This window comes from Drosophila ananassae (assembly GCF_017639315.1).
Source record: "Drosophila ananassae strain 14024-0371.13 chromosome 4 unlocalized genomic scaffold, ASM1763931v2 tig00000073, whole genome shotgun sequence".
Classification (NCBI taxonomy): domain Eukaryota; kingdom Metazoa; phylum Arthropoda; class Insecta; order Diptera; family Drosophilidae; genus Drosophila; species Drosophila ananassae.
Window position 1 is genome coordinate 725,093 of NW_025319042.1, and position 24,017 is coordinate 749,109.

The window sequence follows — 24,017 nt, forward strand, 5'->3', positions numbered from 1 at the left end:
AAAGCATTTGTTGTGAATAGGGTAGGAGACTTTGCACTATTGATTGGGATCTTTCTTATTTATTATACATTTCACTCTTTGAAATTTACTGAAGTTTTTGACACAGCTGATCTTCTTGGCACGCAGAACATTAGAGCATTCTGCTGTGAATTCAAAGTAACTCATATAATATGCATATTACTTTTTATTGGCTGTATGGGTAAATCTGCACAGCTTGGTTTACATGTTTGGTTGCCAGATGCAATGGAAGGGCCAACTCCTGTTTCTGCACTTATTCACGCAGCAACGATGGTAACAGCAGGTATATTTTTAGTAGCAAAGTGTTCTCCATTGTTTGAGTTATCAAATGTGGCACGAGAATTAATAGTTATCGTTGGAGCACTCACTGCTTTTTTTGCAGCCACCGTTGCAATTACTCAGAACGATATAAAGAAAATAATTGCTTATTCAACCTGCAGTCAACTTGGTTATATGTTCATGGCATGTGGGCTTTCTGCTTACAATGTTGCTATTTTTCATTTAATGACCCACGCTTTTTTTAAAGCTCTACTATTTCTTGGTGCTGGCAATGTAATTCATGCAATGCATCATGAGCAAAACATTCAGAAAATGGGAAATTGCTGGAAGAAAATCCCTTGCACTTACACTCTCATGTGGATTGGGTCTCTTGCGCTTTCTGGAATATTTCCATTTGCAGGTTTTTACTCAAAGGATTTGATAATTGAACATGCTTATAGCACGGATAGCTTTGCTTTTGTAATAAGCTTAGTTGTTGCATTCTTCACAGCGTTTTACTCTTGGAGGTTATTGCTTCTTGTGTTCCACAGCCAAAAACAAAGTAAAATTAATATACATGAGGCACCAAAGATTATGCTTATACCATTACTGATACTTGCTTTTGGTTCGGTATTTTCTGGAGTGTGGGGAGCAAATATTTTGAACATAACTAGTAATGCGTTTTGGAAATCAAGTTTAGTAGTTATTGATGAGCATGGAGTTCATAATTTCTTTATAAAACTACTGCCAACCTTAGCAAGCCTAAGTGGAATAGCACTTGCGTACCTAATTTACCAATATCAAGTAATTAGGCAAATTAAGAGTAAATTTTTACTTAAGTTTTTGCAGAATAAATGGTACTTTGATGAGGTGTATGAGTTTGTTATCATTGCACCGATAAGGTTTATATCTAGGCTTCTATGGAAGTTTGATGTTAAGGCTATTGATTCATTTGGGCCAAATGGTATTGTAAGGTTGGTTAATGAATGTTCAAAAAGTTCTATAAAGTTACAAACTGGTTATATATTTGATTATGCATTTATTATGTTTGTTACTTTAATAATCGGTGCTTTATATATTATTGGAATTAAATAGAAGGTGTTGTTACTTAGTATATTCTTGCTTCCACTGATAGGAGCGTTGATTTTATCCTTAATCAGGATTAATCATCAATCTATACACTTAAGATTCCTTGCTCTATTTTTTGCTGTACTTCCATTTTTGCTTAGCATTGTAGCTTGTATAGAATTTGATTATAACGATGCGGACTTTCAGTTTGTCAGCTACCCAATTAGAAATGTTGGAATAGGGATAGATGGTATATCGTTGCTTTTCCTTCTGCTTACAACTTTCTTGTTTGTAATTTGTATACTCTACAACTGCAAAATGAGTTATACAACCCTTAGGCCATATATGGCATTATTTCTACTGCTTGAGAGTTTTGTAGTCGGTTTTTTCGTTTCACTGAATGCTATAAGCTTTTATGTGTTTTTTGAAGCTGTTTTAATACCAATGTTCTTTATTATTGGCATTTGGGGAGGAAAACACAGGGTATATGCAACGTTTAAGTTGTTTCTTTATACATTAACTGGCTCATTATTATTTTTACTTGGATTGGTGTACATCTATAGCACTTTTGGGACGTTTAATATACAAAAATTAGCTACATTAGTGCCAAACCTTGATCTTGAAGTGCAGTCATTGCTGTGGATTGCATTTTTTATTTCTTTTGCAATAAAAGTACCGATGTTTCCATTTCACACTTGGCTTCCTGATGCGCATGTGCAATCACCAACTTCTGGATCTGTGATTTTAGCTGGCTTGCTTATTAAAATGGGGGGATATGGATTTTTAAGGTTTTCTATTCCAATGCTTCCTCAGGCAAGTTTATATTTTTCAAATTTCGTTGTTGTGCTGAGCATTATTGCGGTGATATATGCTTCTCTAGTTGCGTTTGCTCAAGATGATATAAAGAAGTTAATAGCTTATTCTTCAATAGCACATATGGGGATCGTTACTGCTGGCCTCTTTTCATTTTGTGAGGAAGGAGTACTGGGTAGCATATTTCAAATGATCAGTCATGGCCTTATCTCTGCTGCTTTATTTTTATGTGTTGGAATGCTATATACTCGAACTGGAACTTTGGAGATTGCAAAATATTTTGGCATAGTAAACACAATGCCAAAATTTGGTTTTATGTTCATTTTATTTTCAATAGCTTCAATAGGGCTACCTGGAACATCTGGGTTCGCAGGTGAGTTTTTGGCTATGGTTGGAATGTTTAAGAGCCTAGGGTTTTTTACAGGATTTATCGCACTTGGCACTATTTTAAGCGCAGTTTATATGCTGAATTTATGTAAGCAAATAATATGGGGGGTTAGCTATTCTAAATTATTAAATAACCGCTTGGATAGCATAGAATTTTCTGTCTTAATTCTGCTTGCAGTGTTTGTTATTTTGCTTGGATTCTACCCAACCCTTGCACTGAATTATTTGAAGCCATGTATGGCAAATTTGTTAGTCAAATATAATGCGCTATGAATTATATACAGATATTGCCGGAAACGTTCTCTATTATCTCCTCGTTAGTGTTGCTGCTGCTTGGGATTATATTTAACCGCCGCACTATCAATTTACTAGCACTTGGCTGCACAGTGGTAACTTTGATTATTTTAATTATTTCGGCAGAAAACAATGAAATTTTTCTCTTTAATTCGTTGTTAAAACTCAATTTATACATCAGGTCAGCCCAAGGGTTAATTCTCAGCACAGGAATTTTAATACTTTTGATGCTGAATTTATCAAAATATGACTATAAATATGAATTTTCAATACTGATTCTTTTTGCGCTATTTGGCATGATAACTTTAGTTTCAGCAAATAGCTTAATTTCTTTCTATTTAGCTTTTGAGTTGATGAGTATATCTTTGTATGTTCTTGCGAGCTTTAATAAAGATTCAGCTTATTCATGCGAAGCAGGAGTGAAATATTTTACACTCAGTGCGTTATCTTCCTGCATTATGCTATATGGAATGTCGCTGCTTTATGGATATACAGGACAAGTCAATTTCTCTGAGCTCAGTTCATTCTTGCAAAACCACCAGATAACTTATGGAATAGTTTTTGGGTTAGTCTTTGTCCTAATTGGTTTGTGTTTCAAGCTTGCTATTGTTCCTTTTCATATGTGGGCTCCAGATGTCTATCAAGGTGCACCTACCATAGTAACTGCGTTTTTTTCTACAGCTCCAAAAGCTGCACTTGTAACATTTTTAATTCGATTGATGAATGAAGAGTTAGTAAATGTAAAAAGTTATGTTCAGCCTATTTTCTTATACGTTTCAGCATTGTCTGTGCTTATCTCAGCTTTTGGGGCCTTGCGTCAGCAAAACTTAAAAAGGCTGCTTGCTTACAGTTCAATTGGTCACATTGGTTTTATATTTGCTTCACTTTCTATTTTTACACAAGCAGGAACAGATAGTGCCTTAATGTATCTGGTGATATATATCATCACAAGCATAGGGCTATTCTCATATCTTGTACAAATTGACGATGACGATTGTGATATTGCAAATTTATCTGGTATAGGGAAGAAACGCCCAATTGTAGCATTTCATCTTTCTGTGCTGTTACTCTCGATGTCGGGAATACCTCCACTTGCAGGTTTTATCGCTAAATTTTTTATATTCAAAAGTTTAATAAATTCTGGCTTTATCAGCCTGTCCTTGATCCTTGTAATAGCGAGTGTGATATCATGCTACTATTATTTAAATATCATGAAAGTTATGTATTTTGATAAAGCTAGTGGTAATAAGGTTGCTTATTCTAAGGGTCTATTCATTATTACTTCAGTGGCTTCACTGATCAACCTCGTTCTTTTCTTGTACGTTTTACTCACTCATTGAACTAAAGGACTGACAAGGTGATCCCTGAGGGTTTTCATATTCATCATTACAAAGAAGTTTCAAGCACTAATAAAGAAGCGTTGGATTTAATTGATAAAGGAATATCAAATGAAACCGCTATTATTGCCGACAAACAAACAGAGGGTAGAGGGCGTACCGGAAAAAGTTGGATTTCTCCCGAGGGTAATTTTTATGCAAGTTTGGTAATAAACCTCTTTAACGATTATCTGAATGAAAGCCAGCTTTCGGTGTCATTCCAGCGCGTGACGCTGGAATCTAGAAAAAAAGAAGAATGGATCCCAGTGTCAAGCACTGGGATGACATCAGAGGGCATTGGGATGACAGAGAAGGGTTTGGTGAATAAAATTGCGGATGTTAGCAAATTAACAGAATTGACTTTTGTTACTGCTCTTACTGTTGGAAATACTATACTGTCATTTATAAATGGTCTAAATCTCCAGTATAAGTGGCCAAATGATGTCCTTATTGATGGCAAGAAAATAAGTGGAATATTGCTTGAAAAAAGATCCAATTCGAATTGGCTTATTGTAGGAATTGGAATTAATGTCAGTCATGCACCACTTCCAGGAACAACGTGCATTAGCAATTACGGTGAGTCTGTGTCTAACATAGATCTGTTAAAGGAATTAATAATAAATTTTAATAAGCTAAGAAAGCAATGGCTATTTGATGGGTTTTATGCTATAAGAGAAATGTGGTTAAAAAAAGCATTCAAAATGAATGAGCAAATCAGTGTAAAGTTAGCTGACAAATTGTTTGAAGGAATTTTTGCTGATATAGATAAAAGTGGTAAATTGGTGTTGCAGCAAAAGGATGAAAGCTTAATTTATTTTGATGCAGGTGAGTTATTTATTAACGATATATTATGAACACGTATGTGATTTTTGCTTACCTTATTAGTCTTACATTGATTACCGGAGAACTGATTCTTACCATTTCTTGCTATATTAAAAGTAAAAAAATTCTAGAAAGCCTGAAAGATAATAATGAAGAAGAAACATAAGCGATTACTTATAACTTCAGGAATTTTCTGCTTTTTAAGCTGCATAGTCTTTTTTATTTTAACAACGCTCAAAGAAAACATCTCATTTTTCTATACAGTAAGTGAGGCAATAGTTTTACAAAATAGTCAAAAACTAATCCGTGTTGGTGGAATGGTTGTTGAAAATAGCGTGATACGGAGCGAAAGTGAAGTAATTTTTCAAATGACAGATTTTAACAAAAGCGTTGTGGTAAAATATCAAGGGATACTTCCACCAATGTTTTCAGAAAAAAGTGGTGTTGTTGTGCAAGGTAAAATGTTTGATAATAGTACTTTTCTTGCAGATACAGTGTTTGCAAAACATGATGAGAACTATATGCCGAAAGTTTTAAAACAGATTCCCTAATTCAGCTGTATTGAAACGATATGTAGAGAGAGTAACAGCCCACTGGGCTATTACTTTTTTTCTTATATGAATTCAGGAGCATCCATTGGTGGCGGTTCTAGCGAAGATTTTAAATCGTTAATTTCTTTTATTAGCTCGTCAAGCTTACTCCTTTCTTCTGTTAGCATGTCATTTAATTGACTGATAGAGTTGCTATTGTTATGCAATACATCATCCAATTCAGGAACGAATTTCGTGTTCAGCTCTGCGATTAATTTATCTAAAGCTTTGTGGACATAACCAAGCTGCGCTGGATTTCGCGCAACTGTTTCATCATAACCTTTAGGTTTGGCGTTAACTTCTATTTTGCTTATTACTTTAAGTTCGTTTTTGCTTTCTTGTTTACTATTATTCATGCTAACTCCTATAAAAAATTAGAACTTTGAAACTAACTAGTTACCTTGAAATGGTATGTGAAAGAAAGCAACAGCCTGCTAGCAAGCTATTACCTTTTTTATTAAAGCAATCCGTTCTCTCCGCCAGTAATATGGAGTAATGAAGGAGCTTCTCCAATCTCTGGTATATCATCAAGTCTAGCCTGAAGATCTTTAAGTTTAGCGTCTATCTCGCTTGTCTTTGTGCCTATGTTTTCTATAGTTGATGACAGTGGTTCTACTATGCCGCTTGTCATCACATCACTTACATCATCGTTATATTTATTAATACTTTTCATCAGACCATCATAAAAATTTTTAAGATTCTTAACGCTTACCGTGATTGTCGGTATAGCATTAATCTCTTTTTCTTCCATAACCTTAGTTATATCAATTCCATCCGGTGCGCTTTTAGTAGTAATCTTCTTTATTTCTGGTATTGCAAAATTTGGTTTATTAAACGCCGGCTTCGGAAGTTGTAATGTATTATTTGATTCAACTTCTTCACTAGAATATAATTCTGTATTTTTACTCATAATAGTTACCTCCTATAAAAAACTACTTATCTTTATAAATCACTACTATACAAATAACAGTGAGTCATTATTAATGTCTACTATTGTGAAGTCTGAGGCCTGTCCGATTTCTGGCATATCGTCCTTGATTTGCTTGAGCATCTCAATCATTTCCTTGTTCTGTTTACTCTGCTCGTCAAGTTCCCCTTTTAATGCATCAATAATAGCTTTAGATTGATCTTTACTGCCAAGATCACCAATCACAGCTGTCACCTTTTCATAAGGCAGCTTGTGAATAATATCTTTAAGCTCTTCTGCGCCTATGTTATCCAAAAGTTCTTTAAACTGCTCATTAGACATATTGCGAGCAAAAGCTTGAAGTTTTTCTGGATTATCAACTAAAGACTTAATGATAATCTGGATCCTATTAGAATCAGTTAAATCCTGAGCAATTGCTTCGAGTTTCTCAGGATCAAGCTTATTAACTAAGTCTTTCAGTTGGTCTTCTTGCAGACTATTTACTAAAGCTTTCAACTGATCACCTTCTAATTCTTTGGAGAGTATCGTCAAGTGGTGCTCAGCCAAGTCTTTTGCAAGCACTGTAAATTGCTCGTCATTTAAAGTTTTAATAAGTGCTTTGAACTGATCCACTTTTAAGTGAGGTAAAATTTCTTTTACTTGCTCTGAATTTAATTTTCTCACTAGAGCTTCAAGCTGAGTATCATTTAAAATAGGAACAATTATTTGTAACTTTTCTGGATTTAGTTCCTGAGCGAGGGTTTTTAGCTGGTGATTGGTTAGATGATCCACTAAAGCTTGGAGTTGTTCATCTGTTAAGTTCTCTGCTAAGGCCTGCAACTGGCTTGAGCTCAGTTCAGGAATGATTTTTTGTAGTTGCTCGTTACTAAGAGTATTGGCAAGAGTTTTTAGTTGGCCGTCTGTTAGGCCCTGAATAAAAACTTTAGTAAACGCGTTTGATAGCAACAGTAGCACATCTCTTATATGTCTCTCACCGTAGTATAACATAATGTCTTGTAATACCTCATTGTCAGGTGAATCGATTATATTTCCTGCCTCGTCTGAAAAATAATATTTATTGTTGCCAGTATCTGAATCTTCCCATGTTACATATTTGTATTCCAATTTTTTTGATTTAATAGAACTGCTACACATAGTTTTGAAAGGCTGCACAAGCTCTCTTGTATATGATAACTTAGCCAACTCATTACCGTAATATACAAATGTATGGTTACCTTTTACATAATCTAAGTTAGAATCACTTTTATAATCTTTGGCTACCAGATTTCCTTCATTTTCTTCCTCCAGACATATGTAACTGTCTAGGCAAGAACTGCTGCAAAGTTTTATAGGCAATAAGCCTAGTACTACATCGTTTTTATCATCCAGCGATACAAGCTCAACTTTTTTAATAGGCATTGTAGGATCATTACCTTCAGGCCACTTTATCCTTGTAGTCGGGGTTTTTCTAAACACCTCTTTTCCAGGTATCATCTTAAAAACATGCTTTTTTCCACTCATAGGCGTTACCAATAAATTAATTGTTAGTATTCTAACATTTATTGATTAATTTATTGTTAAATTGGTATATATTACAATTGTAATAACCAACATTACTTGTGTAGAGAAAAGTTACGAAAAGAAATAGAGATTTTCAGGGAAGTAGTATAAAATCCTCATAGATTAAAATAAGCTGCTTTGACAGGTTTTGTGGCGGCTAGAGCTGTATAGACTGGTGGAGGCAAGCGGGATCGAACCGCTGACCTTCTGCGTGCAAAACAGATGCTCTACCAGCTGAGCTATACCCCCAGGTAATTCTTGCTTAAAGCATAAATCACTCAGGCTGAAATGCAAGAAATATTTATCTATTAGGCTATTGCTAAATAGTGTACAAATTCTGCAGGGTGTACACACTTCTCTATTTTTTTGTCTCCTTAGCGTTATACGTCACACCATCCAAATAAATCTGTGAACTGAAAATTAACAAGAAGTTTTCCTTTAAAAATTTTTTAACTAAATTATCACTAACGCAGTATATTATATAATTCATTTAACCACACATGAAAATTTTAGTTTGATTAAAACGGATAAAAACTGTATTGATGTTTAGTATAGCTGAAAAATGAAATGATCCCGTAGCTCAGCCGGTAGAGCAACTGACTTTTAATCAGTGGGTCACGCGTTCGAATCGCGTCGGGATCACTCACAAATTTTGAAAAACATGCTAAAAGAACAAGACAAAATATTCACCAACCTAAATGGTAAAGAAACTCCACTACTTGAGGGTGCAAAAAAACGTGGTGGTTGGCAAAAAACAAAGGAATTACTGGATTTAGGATCAGAAAAAATCATTGATGAAGTAAAGAAATCTGGCTTGAGAGGTCGAGGGGGTGCAGGATTTTCCACCGGCCTTAAGTGGAGCTTTATGCCCAAAAATCTCCCAAAAGCATATTTAGTAGTCAATGCAGATGAGTCAGAACCTGGTACATGTAAAGATAGAGATATATTGCGATATGAGCCACATAAGTTACTTGAGGGAATTCTCCTGGCCAGCAGAGCGATCAGCGCATCAGTTGCGTATATTTATATCAGGGGTGAATTTTATAATGAATATTTAGTTCTGAAAAAAGCACTTGAGGAAGCCTATAAAGAAAACTTAATTGGAAAAAATGCCTGCAAATCAGGTTATGATCTTGATGTGTTTATCCATAGGGGTGCAGGAGCTTACATATGTGGAGAAGAAACAGCTCAACTTGAATCAATTGAAGGAAAAAAGGGCTTTCCTCGCATGAAGCCTCCATTTCCCGCAGGTGTTGGACTTTTTGGCTGCCCAACCACAATAAACAACGTTGAAACTATAGCCATGGTTCCAGATATTCTAAATCGCGGAGGAGAATGGTTTACATCTCTTGGTAAACCAAATAATACTGGTACCAAGGTCTTTTGTATTTCAGGACATGTAAACAACCCGTGTAATGTTGAAGAAGAGCTCGGAATTCCATTACGTGAATTAATTGAAAAATACGCAGGTGGAGTGCGAGGAGGTTGGGATAATTTACTTGCTGTAATACCTGGTGGGTCTTCAGCGCCATTAATTCCAAAATCTATATGCGATACTATTGAAATGGATTTTGATTCATTAAGAACTGCACAATCAGGGCTTGGTACTGCTGCTGTAATAGTGATGGATAAATCAACTGATATAATAGCTGCAATAGAGAGGTTATCACACTTTTATATGCATGAGTCCTGTGGACAATGCACACCATGCCGTGAAGGTACTGGATGGATGTGGAGGATTATGAAGAGGATGGTGGCAGGAGATATTAAACCTGATGAAATAGATAAGCTGCTTGACCTTACAACTCAAATAGAAGGACATACAATTTGCGCGCTTGGCGATGCTGCAGCTTGGCCGATTCAAGGATTAATAAGACATTTTCGCCATGTTATCAAAGAGAGAGCGATAATTTAACTTTACTTATACTTCTTAAGCCGTTTTGCTACTTAGCAACCAGAGCTAAAAAATATTGATTCCCTTCTCTTTTAGGTGCCAATTCTACCTTTGCGATATCTTCAGTGTCTCGAATTAGCCGTTCTAATTTTTCCAGTCCAACTTCAGTGTTTATAAGCTCTCTCCCTCTAAATCTCATTGTGACTTTAATTTTATGTCCGTGGACAAGTAAGTCTCTTGCTTGACGCAATTTTGTTTCGTAGTCGTGATCACCAATATTAGGACCCAGTTTAATTTCTTTTATAGTTAATGTTTTTTGTTTCTTTTTTGCTTCACTTGCTTTCTTTTTTATATCATACTTTTGCTTGCTATAATCCAGAATTTTACATACTGGAGGGGTTGAATCAGGTGCAATTTCCACCAAGTCTAAACCAACACCCTGTGCAAGCTCCAAAGCTCGTTCTATTAGCACGATTCCGATCATTTCACCACTGTGATCAACTAAGCGTACCTCCTTAGCTGTGATGAATCCATTAATTCTGTTTTTATTGTTCTTTTTAACTTGCAAACTTTAACTCCCTTAATTCAAATTAATACTTTTTAACAACAATTCAATAGCCTTCTCCAAAGAAAAAGACTCCTGTCTTTCCGATCCTAAATTTCTCACTGACACAGTTTTACTGGTAACTTCATTTTTGCCTACAATCCACAATATAGGAACCTTGTTTAGACTATGCAAACGTATCTTATAACTAATTTTTTCATTGGTCAAATCAGTCTTGACTCTTACACCTTGTTCTTTTAAGACATTGCTGATTTTTGTGGCGTAACCGTCAGCCTCATTTGTAATGGTCAGAATAGCAAGTTGCGTTGGAGCAAGCCAAACTGGAAATTTTCCTGCGTAATTTTCTATCAAAATTCCAATAAAACGCTCAAAAGTCCCAAGAATTGCCCTATGTAACATGACAGGGTGATGCTTGTGCCCATCTGCTCCTATATAAAAAGCTCCCAGACGTTCTGGTAAAATGAAATCAACTTGCAATGTTCCACATTGCCAGCTTCTGCCTATTGCATCTTTCAAAACAAACTCTAGCTTTGGACCATAAAATGCACCTTCACCAGGGCTCAGTTCATAACTCAAGCCCGCTTCTTTAACGGCTTCAAGCAGCGCTTTTTCAGCTCTATCCCACACTTCATCATCTCCTGCCCTAACATCTGGACGGTCTGAAAATTTCACAGAAATTTCATTGAACCCAAGCTCTGAATATACTTCTTTTAAAAGGTCACAAAACTTTATAGTCTCAGAATTCACTTGTTCTTCCATACAAAAAATGTGTGCATCGTCTTGCGTAAAACCACGCACTCGCATCAGTCCGTGCAATGAGCCTGAGCTTTCATTCCTATGACACGTACCAAATTCTGCCATACGTATCGGTAAATCACGATAGCTTCTGGTGTGAGAATTAAAAATCTGCACATGACAGGGGCAATTCATGGGTTTTATTGCTAGCTTTTTGCTTTCAGATTCATCAACAATAAACATATTTTCACGAAACTTATCCCAATGTCCAGATTTTTCCCACAGCTCTTTGCTTACTAAAATAGGAGTTTTTACCTCAAAATAGCCATTATTTATTAGCTTCTTTCTGATGTAAGACTCAAGAACATTATATAGAATATATCCTTGTTCATGCCAAAAAACCTGCCCAACAGCTTCCTCTTGAATGTGAAATAAATCCATATCCTTAGCAATTTTGCGGTGATCACGTTTTTCTGCTTCTTTGAGGCACTCAAGGTAAGCGTTTAATTCATCCTTATTTCTCCATGCTGTACCATATATTCGCTGCAACATTGGGCCCTTTGCATCACCTCGCCAGTATGCACCCGCTACTTTCATAAGTTTAAACGCTTTAACTCTGCCGGTTGATGGTGAGTGCGGACCACGACATAGGTCAATAAAATCACCTTGCCTATAAACAGTTAGGTTTTCACCCTCTGGTATGGATGAGATAATATCAACCTTATATTTTTCGCCTATATCACTAAAGAAATCAATTGCCTGCTTGCGAGTCCAAACTTCTCGAACAAATCTGTGGTTACTTTTTACAATCTCTTTCATTTTCTTTTCTATTGCGGTAAGATCGTCCGTAGTGAAGGTACGACCTGTAGCAAAATCATAGTAAAAACCGTCCTGAATTGTTGGGCCGATAGTAATCTGAGTATTAGGAAATAGCTCTTTCACTGCCTGTGCCATTATGTGAGCAGCATCATGCCTTATTATATCTAAACCCGCTTCGTCACTCAGTTGTATCACCTCTATCTCTGCATCAGCTTCAATTTCACGTGAGAGATCATGCAACTCACCATTTACCTTAAAGGCAATTGCTTCTTTCAAAACATCCGGTTGTAATATATCAAAGCCAGTAACTTTACCACTGTATTCTTTTACTTTTTGTTCGGCTGAAAAAGTAATCCTAATCATTTATCGACCCTTTTGTCTAACCCTCTCTTTGTCATCCCAGTGCTTGACACTGGAATCCAGCTTTTTTGTAATTTCATTGAAAATGTTGTATAGTGTGCTTGTTCACAATCAATTTTACTGGATCCCAGTGTCAAGCACTGGGATGACACCTTTGTGTTTGAGGCAAAACAGGCTATAACATTTAACATACTGCCCTCGCAAACAAATGTTCGTACAGTTGTGTATCAGCTACTGGGATGACACCACCCCTAGTGGGCACTGCCCCTAAATCATAATGGATAACAGGGTTATAAGCTCTGAACATTAATAATAAGGCCTATTCTTCTTTAACCTGAGTGCAATTGCGTCTTCCCAAACTTCACCATTACGCAATAACTTTTCTTTATTGTACATTAGCTCCTCTCTTGTTTCAGTAGCAAATTCAAAGTTAGGACCTTCAACAATTGCATCAACTGGACATGCCTCTTGGCAAAGTCCGCAGTATATGCATTTTGTCATATCAATATCATAGCGCGTGGTGCGGCGACTACCGTCTTCTCTTTCCTCTGCTTCAATAACTATTGCTTGAGCAGGGCAGATAACTTCACATAATTTACAAGCTATGCATCGTTCTTCACCGTTTGGATACCTACGCAACGCATGCTCACCACGAAACCTTGGACTTAAAGGGCCCTTCTCCATAGGATACCTCAAAGTAACCTTTGGCTTAAACATATATTTTAATGTAATAACAAACCCTTTAATTAACTCTACAAAAGACCAGTACCAAGCTAATTTCTTGAGCATAAAATATTTAAAACTTGTGTCAGTCATTATAAATCATATTATCAGTTTTCAAAATAAATATTTTCACCTGGGTGACTTTTTAGGTATTTTGGTTCCTTAAGTATAACATTGCTAAGTAGTTTATATAAATAATGACAAACACAAATGAAACTATTTTCGCTTTATCGACCGTATTTGGTAAGTCAGGAGTTGCAGTAATCAGAATTTCAGGCAATTACGCGCTTAAAGCTTTAAATCATTTTCATATTAAGAAAGAAATTAAACCAAGATTTGCTACTTTAGTTGATCTATATGATGATTCCAGTCAATTGATAGATAATGGAATAATCATCTATTTCCCTGCTCCAAACAGTTTCACTGGCGAGGATGTTATAGAGTTACAAGTGCATGGAAGCAAGGCAGTTATAAAAATCATCTTGGAGGAATTATCAAAAGTTTTCGTTATGGCCAAGCCTGGAGAATTCTCACTTAGGGCTTTTCTAAATGGTAAATTTGACTTAACGCAAATAGAAGGGATTGCAGACTTAATTGATGCTGAGACGAAAATGCAAGCTAAACAAGCGATTAAGCAGATATCAGGAGAATTGGAGAGACTATACAGCAATTGGAGGCAAAGATTGATAACGATACAATCCAAAATCGAAGCATATATAGACTTTCCAGAGGACATTTGGGCAGAAAAAAGTGAGTTGGAAAAAATTAATAATGAAGTGCAATCTCTCGTGCGATTGATACAAGAGCATTTAAATGATAATAGACGGGGCGAAAGGTTGCGTGAGGGTTTACATATTGTAATAACTGGTGAACCAAATGTCGGTAAATCAACTCTGTTTAATTTCTTAGCCAAGCGTGATATTGCTATTGTTTCTGAATATGCAGGCACAACAAGAGATATACTTGAAGCTCATATTGACATTGGCGGATACCCAATCATTCTCTCTGATACTGCTGGAATTCGTGAAAGTTCAGATCCAATAGAATTAGAAGGTATAAGTCGAGCGAAAAAGAGGTCTTTTGAAGCTGATTTAAGAATAGAACTATTTCCTTTTGAACAGCGTCCTAATATCAATTGCAACGTTGTAAATAGCGATACTATTTATGTATTGAGCAAAGCTGACGATGTTATCAATAATCACGATATAAAAATTAATGGCATAGATCTTTTACCCGTTTCTATTCTAAAGGGAATAGGTACAAACAAATTGATCTCTCTCATAAAAGAGAAGGCAGAGGAAAAATTTGGGCATGATAGAGACACTCCTGTGATTACTCGGCAAAGACATAGGAATCACATGCAGAAAGCACTGGAACATTTACAACGTTTTAATATCGATAATCCAATTGAGTTGATATCTGAAGATTTGAGGCTTGCTGCATTTGAACTTGGTGCGGTGATTGGAATTATTGATGTTGAGGAAATATTGAGTAGTGTGTTTAGCAACTTTTGCGTGGGCAAGTAAAGCTTTTATAGATTGCTTAAAATCAAATGTTGTGATAGAAAAGAAATGGACGGATGGCCGAGCGGTTTAAGGCACCAGTCTTGAAAACTGACGTACGTGATGAGCGTACCATGGGTTCGAATCCCATTCCGTCCGCACAGCATCTCGCTATGCTAGCTGATTTTTAGAGCTTATTTGGACTATGTGGTTCATAACGCTGGAAATCTTGTCTAATCTAGCCACATCTTTTAAAAATACATCCCTTTGTAAATTGACCTTGTTAGCAAAGAAAGCTAATATCTATAAATAGATCACCATCTGAATATGAAAACCGATATAGTAATAATAGGTGCAGGACCTGTTGGAATATTCACTGCTTTTCAAGCGGGAATGCTTGATATGGGATGTCATATAATAGATGTTTTGGATCAAGCAGGAGGACAATGCACAGCTCTTTACCCAGAAAAGCCAATATATGATATACCTGGTTATCCTGTAATTACTGCCCAAAAATTAATTGAGCAACTAATGGAGCAAGCTTCGCCATTTAAGCCTATTTACCATTTAAGTCAAAAAGTAGAAAAGATTTCAAATAACGAAGGTGAAAACTTTACTATCATAACGAGCATAGGTACAGAGGTAAAATGTAAGGCTGTTATTGTTGCTGCAGGTAATGGAATGTTTGAACCTAACCGTCCACCCTTAAGTGGTATATTAGAATATGAAAATAAATCTGTATTTTATAGTGTAAATAAAATTTCCGATTTTCAGGATAAAACTATAGTCATTGCAGGGGGGGGTGATTCTGCGGCTGATTGGACTGTAGAACTTTCTAAAGTTGCGAAGAAAATTTATGTGATACATAGGAGAAAGGAATTTCGCTGCACTCCTGAAACTAGAAATAAATTAGAATCACTTGAAAGTGATGGAAAGATAGAACTGGTAGTGCCATATCAATTACACGAACTAGCAGGAGGTAATGGGCAATTGAGCACAGTGATAGTAAAAAACATTGCCTCTAAGGAAGAAAAAGAAATATCCGCTGATTTTTTGCTGCCATTTTTTGGATTGTCAATGAATCTTGGTCCAATAAACAATTGGGGTATACAGTTAGAACATAGCCGCATAGTTGTCGACCCAGCTACACTTAAAACCAGTAGAGATAGGATATATGCAATCGGAGATATAGCTATTTATTCAGGCAAACTAAAGTTAATATTAAGTGGTTTTGCTGAGAGTGCCATGGCTTGTTATGACATATACAAAGTAATCCACAATTCTCCGGTTAACTTTCAATATTCAACCTCAAAGGGAATTCACGGGAAAGAAAAACTTCCTTGACAAACCTCGCCAGCTCCCTTATCATGAAAATGAAGCTATTGTATTTGCTTTCGCCAATCTGCAGATTAAAAGGTAAGGATTACTTAATGTATCGGCGTCTTATGTTCAATTTTTTGCAGTATATAGATACTGTATGTCTTTACAAAACTTCATCTACATCTAGATTTTTATCTAAATAAGCTGAACGCGCTTACAAAGCGTTACAAGACATCAAAAAATGCCAATACTCGACAGAGATAGTAAAAGACTAGCTAACTCGGGGATTCTTTGTCTTTTTTTCTGCTTAGTAAATTTCTTAAACGTTTGCAGCGTAGGTTAGTTGCAATTAAAAGCAGCTGAATTTCGCTTGTCAAGCGTTTAAAACATAAAAAACGCCAATATTTTAAAGCGGATAATAACCCCAGGGCTTCTTTTGCCTTTTTTTTATTTGGTAAATTTCTTAAATATTTATGGCTAAACGACAACCGTCATCCCAGCGGGATCTAGAGATACCGCGAATGAATCGCGGTATGACGTAGGACTGCTGTCATTCCAGTGCTCCTTTTTTTGTCATCCGAGTAGCTGACACTGGGATCCAGGAAACTTAACTTTACACCAGGTGAATGTACAATAAGAACTGGATTCCAGACTGGAATGACACCGAAGGGGCTACTGGGATGACAAAAGGGGGCACTGGGATGACAGGAGAAAGAGGCACTGGAATGACAAAGAGGGTACTTGGATGACAGGAGGTAATGCAGGAAGTCTAATAGTGCAGCAACACGGAACCCCAGGTCAGGCCTGCACCTATTGAAATCAGCAGTACCAGATTTCCTGATTTTATTTTTGATTCTTGTATTGCATAGTCTAAGGCCAGTGGAATTGATGCCGCTGAGGTGTTTGCATGCTTATCAACGGTATTAATCACTTTCTCTATAGGAAAATCTAATTTCTTTACTACTGCTTCAATAATACGAATGTTTGCTTGATGGGGAATTAACCAGTCAATATCAGTGATTTTCAAATTATTGCATTTCAGAGTTTCCTCTACTGAGGCTGTTAACTTATCCACTGCATGTTTAAACACTTCTCTTCCATTCATGCATATTTTTCCAGAATCACCAGTTGAGGATATCCCTCCGTTCGTACATAGTATGTCCACATTGCCGTCAGAGTATAAGTTTGTTGATATGATGCCGCTTCTACCCATTTCTGATTTCATCACCACTGCACCAGCACCATCACCAAAGAGTACACAAGTTGACCTATCTTCCCAATCAACAATCCTAGACATTATTTCAGCACCTATAACCAATGCATATTTAATTCTATTGTTAGATTTTATGAGCGAATCAGCAACTGTAACTGCATATATAAAACCAGAGCATGCTGCTTGTACATCAAAAGCAAATGCGTTTTTACATTTTAACTTACTTTGTACAATCGTTGCACAGCTAGGAAAAGTTTTATCAGGAGTTGTTGTAGCAACTATAATCAAGTCAATTTCATCTACTGAAATTTTAGCTTTTTCTATAGCACTTTTTGCTGCATTTACAGCTAGATCTGACGTTAGTTCTCCTTCATCTGCTATATGCCTTTGAACTATTCCTGTTCTCTGCCTTATCCATTCATCGCTCGTCTCAACTATCGATGCAATTTCGTTGTTACTCAACATTTTTCTTGGTAGGTAAGATCCAGTGCTTAATATGAAACTTTTATTCAATATGACTTACCCCGTTAATTATCTTTTGATTTAAATTTTCACTAATTGCATTTACTGCAAATTTTATGGCATGGGCAAAAGAAATAGCATCAGAATTTCCATGACTTTTAATGATGATACCATTCAGCCCTAAAAACATAGCTCCACTTCTAATTTTGGGATTAAAACGCGTTAAAGCTTTATTTAGTTTGGATTTTAACAATATACCAACAAGCATTTTCGCTATCCACGAATTGAATACTTCCTGCTTTATTAGATTGATAAAGGTACTAGCGGTTGCCTCAGCCGTTTTGAGCATTACATTGCCAACAAAACCATCAGCAACAATCACATCTATATTACCCTCTAAAAATTCACTTGCCTCTATATACCCTTTGAAATTAATGCCTGGAGCGTTTTTAAGCAACTCAAAAGCGCCGCGCACTGAGTCATTACCTTTAACTTCTTCTGTGCCGATATTTAGCAAAGCAACTTCAGGATTGTCAATTTTTAATGCTATTTTTGCAAATATACTACCCATTAACGCAAATTGAAATAATGAGTCGGCATTACAATCAACATTTGCACCAAGGTCAAGCAAAGCGAAGCTTTTTGTCTTAGTGGGACAGATAGAGGCAATAGCAGGACGATAAATATTTGGTAATGTTCCTAAAACAAATCTGGAAATTGCCATCAACGCTCCGGTGTTGCCTGAAGATACCACTCCGAAAGCTTTACCTTCTTTCACTGCAACAATTGCAGCTTTCATACTTGAGTCTTTACGATGTCTCAGCGCAAAAGATGGCTTATCATTTGCAAGGACATTGTCAGAACAATGAGTAAATTCAGAATTGTTACTTACTTTTTTATATTTCAAAAGCAAAGGAGATACTTCTTCCTTATCTCCATAAATATGAAAAAAAACTTTAATGCCTGGGTCAACAAGGTTGTCTAAAAAAAAACCAGCACCATGAATTACGGAAAGAGGCGCAAAATCTCCCCCCATAGCGTCAAGTGCAATAACTATATTATTATTGACCGTAGATAACATATCATAATAGTCACTCTGCCTGTTGCTTGATGAAAACCCGTTTTCCTTTGTAACTGCCATCAACTGCTACGTTATGAGGCAACATGAATTCCCCAGTTGTTGAACATACCACAACATTCTTAGGCTCAATAGCATGATGAGAACGATGCATATTACGCCTTGACTTTGACTTTTTTCTTTTTGGAACTGCCAAAACTTCCTCCATTCTACTACAAAATTCAATTCATTAGTAACATGTTTTTTACAGGAAGTAAACAGGGATAGTAAAATAAGTAAGGTTTGCTTATGTAATTGAGTTCTATAGCTAAAGTGGCTCTACAATTTGAAAAACCGTCATTCCGCTACCAGTTAGTGGAATCTATACCGCGAATGAATTGCGGTATGACATAGGGAAACCTTTCTTGGGTTAGCTATAAATTAAAACATCAAGTATATCGAACTTAAAACATATCTCAGCTATACTTTGCGATAAAGTTAATAAAAATTTTAATAAAATCAGTAAGACTAACCTCTAGCTAAAATGAATACAAAGTGAGCTTTTTTGATATAAATAGTGTTAGAATAATTGGTAGGTACTTTATCAATTTTTTGTTAAGGCTTGGTAGTGCATTCATATTTTTTATTCAATCTCTATACCACTGCCTTGTGCCGCCATATTATTTTAGCAACGTAGCAAGACAAATTATAGAGATAGGCTTTTTCTCTCTGCCAATTGTTGGGCTCACTGGAGTTTTCATAGGAGCGGCGATAGTTTTACAAAGCAGCTTGAGTGACCCATTAATTAACCAAGAACAGATAATACCCAAACTTGTTACGATCACTATCATTAAAGAGTTAGGACCAGTTTTGATCAGCTTAATAATGGTAGGAAAGGTTGGATCATCAGTTGCAGCAGAAATTGGTACAATGCGCATCACCGAGCAAATAGATGCACTTACAACCTTGAACATCAACCCTTTTAAATATTTAATTGCACCAAGGATTTTAGCGTCAATCATAGTATTTCCCATACTTACAGTATGTGCAGATTTAATAGGAATATTTGGAGGATGTATCACTGCAGTCTTCGAATTTAACCACAATTTAAATATATACATTAAACACACAGCTCAGTTCTTTAATACGTATGATTTTATAACTGGGCTAATAAAAGCAACTGTATTTGGCGCCATAATTTCTGTCTCAAGCTGCTATTACGGTTACCATTGCAAAGAAGGTGCACGAGGAGTAGGTGTTGCTACAACATCAACTGTTGTTTTATCGTCCATACTGATCATTTTAGCAAACTACATGATTACTTTGATACATGCGTAACCCCATAATATCAATATTGAACTTAAGCTTATCTTTTGATGATAGGACAGTACTAAAAGATCTAAATTTTGATATATTAAAAGGGGAATCATTAGTCATACTTGGTGGCTCAGGAAGCGGCAAATCTGTATTAACAAAAACAATTATCGGCTTGCTTGCTCCAGACTCAGGGTCTGTTAAAATAAATAGTAAAAGCAAAAATAAATTTGGGGTTTTATTTCAAAATTCCGCTTTATTTGACTACGTTACAGTGTGGGAAAATATATCTTTTAATTATAAAAAGCGCTTTAATATCAGCAAAAAAGAGGCAAAACAGCTAGCAATCGAGAAGTTAAATGATGTTGGACTGGAGGAAAGCATAGCAGATATGTTTCCAATAGAGCTATCAGGTGGAATGAAAAAAAGAGTGGCACTTGCAAGGGCGATTGCACACAATCCAGAAATCATTATTTTGGATGAACCAACTTCAGGATTGGACCCAATTATGTCAGATATAGTAAACGAGATAATAATAAAATTATCTAGAGATCTTAACCCTACAATTATCACGATTACACATGATATTCATAGTGCATTTAAAATAGCTGATAAAATAGCAGTATTATATGAAGGGGAGATCATTTCCCATGGAACTGTTCAGGAAATACAAAATACTAATAACCAATATATAAAAAAATTCATTCGTTATATATAGCTATAGGTTCACAAACGAGATTGTGAGTACTAAACAGTTTAACATAAAAATTGACAAAGCTCGATTCTTAAAGTATGTTTAATTGAAGTAGTAATTACGAAACTATAATGGCAGTAAAGCACATAAGAAAACGTTTATATCAAGCTATAATGTTACCACTTATAGCACTGTTCTTTATAGCAGCAGCTCCATTTGTAGCATTAAGTCTCTTGGTTTTTAACATCTGGAATACAGAAAGTATAAACAAAGCATTAAAGTATATTATTATTGCTCCATTAGTAGTGCTATATTTGCCATGTGCAATGCTAGCTCTAGTGCTACATTTATCAATTAGTACTTTGTTGACAGTCGCAAAAATTACACTTTTTCCTGAGTTCTTTTTGTCTTTGCGAATTAAGGAAGGAATTAAGTTTAGTAGAGTTTTTAGCTTATCTATTACTCAATTCCATAATATGGATTTTTATGCATATATAAAAGACTCTAAAACTTTTTTTAAGATAAAAGATAGTAATAGAAAACTATTAGTAGCACTTCTTAAAGATAACGACTTTAGTATACAAGATGATACACCTTTCCATTTCTATGAAACACACCTAGAGTTTGTGACAGATGTCACTACTAAGATTTCCGATAAAGAGAAATCAAAAATCATATTCGATTATTTAGGCCTAAGTAACTTAAAACCTTTAATCCAAAAAGATAGTTATGGTGAACGCCGTCTGTATGAAATTTATAACACACATGAAAAGCTTATTAAAGTAGTTAATGATATTGACATAGGATTACTTAAAACACTGCTCAAGTTAAATGAATCTTCAGTGAGAAACCCGAAATATATGTGCATTTCGCGGTTATCCAATGTTATAGATTTGTTTGATAATAATGACTTAGTAAAAAACATGTCTGATGCCTTTAGAAACAAACAAATACTTGCTGTGCAAATGGCTGAATACCTCTCCATATTTCTTGGACATGAGTACAATGGGTACTACAGTAAGAAGGTAATGCAAGACAATTTAAAAAAGTTGTTTCTAAAAAAGGATTTAATTGATAATTTATCTTCTAACTTGGGCGCACAATCTAGTTTAATGCTAATAATCAAATATTTTTTGCGTAAAGAGATGAGTGAACGCGAGTTTGATAACCTCACTTCAATGTTGGAAGATAAAAATATGATTGATAATTTAAAACATATTGATGATATTAACAATGTTCTGCCACATACATTAGAATGCAATGGCTATAGCACTTTTTTGGGATTAAGGGAAATTTTTGATCTTAAAACAGCAGCTTCTGATATAAGTAATCTGCACTTATTGTTAGCAAACAATAGGTTGTTTTATAAGTTCAGGGGCATCCCCATTGGAGTCCTTAGAAAAATCTGCAGTACCGAGCTATATGAAAACTGTGCAAATGTTGACGAAGTTTTAGCATTCTTTGATTGCTTGGGTGATAAAAGTAAAAATAAAAATATTTTAGATAATCTAATAGTTGCTTTTGAAAAAGATCCCGAAGCAACTCATGCACTTTTAAATTGTAAATTATTCAATTCTCGGAATGAAATACTACGGGTGCTTTCAGATGAAAAATTTGATGGTAATAAAGTGAGAGAAATATTGAATCACATTAACTTGTTGTGGACGTTGCGAAAAAATAGTATGTTTAATAATGATATGGATCTAGAGGACAAGCTTTTTTATACATTTCGCCCACGTTTCATAAATAGTGAGTTTCGTGGATGTGCACAAGATTATGCTCTATTAAGTGGAATACATAATAATCAGCGAGCAGAAAGAGTTTTTTCTAAAAGTGTTAATCTGTTTCAGATTTTCCTCAAAGAAGCGATAAAAGATAGGTATGAACTAATGTTTCCCATCATAGAAGACACTAAAGTTGAACATTTAGTTGATGGCAGATTTATCTCAAAAGTAAGAGATAAAATAAACCGCTACCTTTCTAACTTACTTATTTTTAAAGGGAACCTGTTTTCAGATGTAAGTAATATACTTAGATTACAGGTAATAATCATCCTTTTTTTTCCGTTGTTTGAATTTGAGGAAGGTCTGCATACCACTCTAGAAGAACGATGGGAAAAAATACTGAAAAGAAAGTTTACAGAGCTTTTTGTGGCACAGAAGTATCAGCAAATTACACCAGAATCTTTAGCAAAAATTCAAGATTTAACAATACAAGACTTATCAGCAATACCAGAAACTGAGGAGATAGAAGAATTTTTAAGAAAAAAAGGAATAACAAATTCAGATGATCTGTCTTTACTAGCAAAATTGATAGAGGACAGTATTCATATTGCAAACGTAATTGGAGAAAGAGTAAGTCTTACACAAAACATAACACAAACAATTTGTGATACATTTAAAGATATCTCTGTAAACCATAACACAAAACAAACACCACCATCTCTTCTTGATTTATGCAAGACAAATATAATTGGGAGTTCTTTAACTGAGCAAATAAGCTGCTAGGCAGGATTTATTTTAAAACTTTTGGCATTCGGCGCCTTGATGCTTTACCGCAACGCTTTTGTTAAAATCTGTCATCTGGAAAATGATAGTTTTTCAAATTGTCGTAAGTCAGTTTAGCTATATATAGGATGACAGAAATTGTTTGTATTAGCTATATTCAAAAGCTCTATTGATATTTTGCAATATTTGTGATAAAATAATAGCTTAAGGTTGAGAGTAAAAATTTATGAGTGAAGCTCAAGGTCCAAACATTGCAGAATGGCAAGCGCAGCAGCAACACCAAGAGGCTGCTGGTGAGAAAAGTGGTTTTGGTCTTGGTCATAGTGACTCTGTTTCAACAGTTGTCGATGGAATGAAATGGTTGTTCAACTTTCATGAAGGAGCAATTGCTGCTTATAGTAACGTGTTTGAAGGTTTGGTGAGTGGCAGTAGTTTAGTAACATTGTTTGGAAAGTCAGGTAATATGTTTGGCATAAAATTTCTTGAAGGCCTTGCAGAATATTTTTCAGGTGGAGGTGGGGAAGATATGCCATCAGAAGGAATGGATATGGCTCATGGTGATGATGGACATCACTCAGATGATTACCCTCATGCCAATAACGAAATAGCTCATAATGCTGATGGTTTGCAAGACATGCATGATGCAGGTGATCACCATGGTCAATCTTTTTCACCTGGTCCTTCACCATCTGTTGGCGATGACCACGGGCATGAACTTGGTTAAACGCTTAAAAACTATTGAATAGTTGGGTTCGCAAG

The 24,017-nt window shown here is 35.6% G+C and overlaps 1 protein-coding gene and 3 non-coding genes across 4 annotated transcripts; 3 read left to right on the forward strand and 1 right to left on the reverse strand.

Annotated features, from left to right (window-relative positions):
* The first annotated feature begins 8,115 nt into the window (after positions 1 to 8,115).
* LOC123257871 (NADH-quinone oxidoreductase subunit F-like) lies at positions 8,116 to 10,072 on the forward strand. Its single transcript, XM_044717844.1, has one exon. The coding sequence runs from the start codon at positions 8,755 to 8,757 to the stop codon at positions 10,006 to 10,008; it is 1,254 nt and encodes a 417-aa protein (XP_044573779.1). The 5' UTR covers positions 8,116 to 8,754; the 3' UTR covers positions 10,009 to 10,072.
* Trnaa-ugc lies at positions 8,270 to 8,342 on the reverse strand. Its single transcript has one exon. It is a non-coding gene; the product is annotated as a tRNA-Ala (tRNA).
* On the forward strand, positions 8,663 to 8,735 carry Trnak-uuu. Its single transcript has one exon. It is a non-coding gene; the product is annotated as a tRNA-Lys (tRNA).
* Positions 10,073 to 14,762: 4,690 nt separating the features above from the next.
* Trnas-uga lies at positions 14,763 to 14,850 on the forward strand. The gene has a single exon. It is a non-coding gene; the product is annotated as a tRNA-Ser (tRNA).
* The last annotated feature ends 9,167 nt before the right edge of the window (positions 14,851 to 24,017 follow it).

What these genes read in the sequence shown, in the direction of transcription:
- LOC123257871 (XM_044717844.1), top strand. Translation starts at nt 8,755, where the DNA reads ATGCTAAAAGAACAAGACAAAATATTCACCAACCTAAATGGTAAAGAA.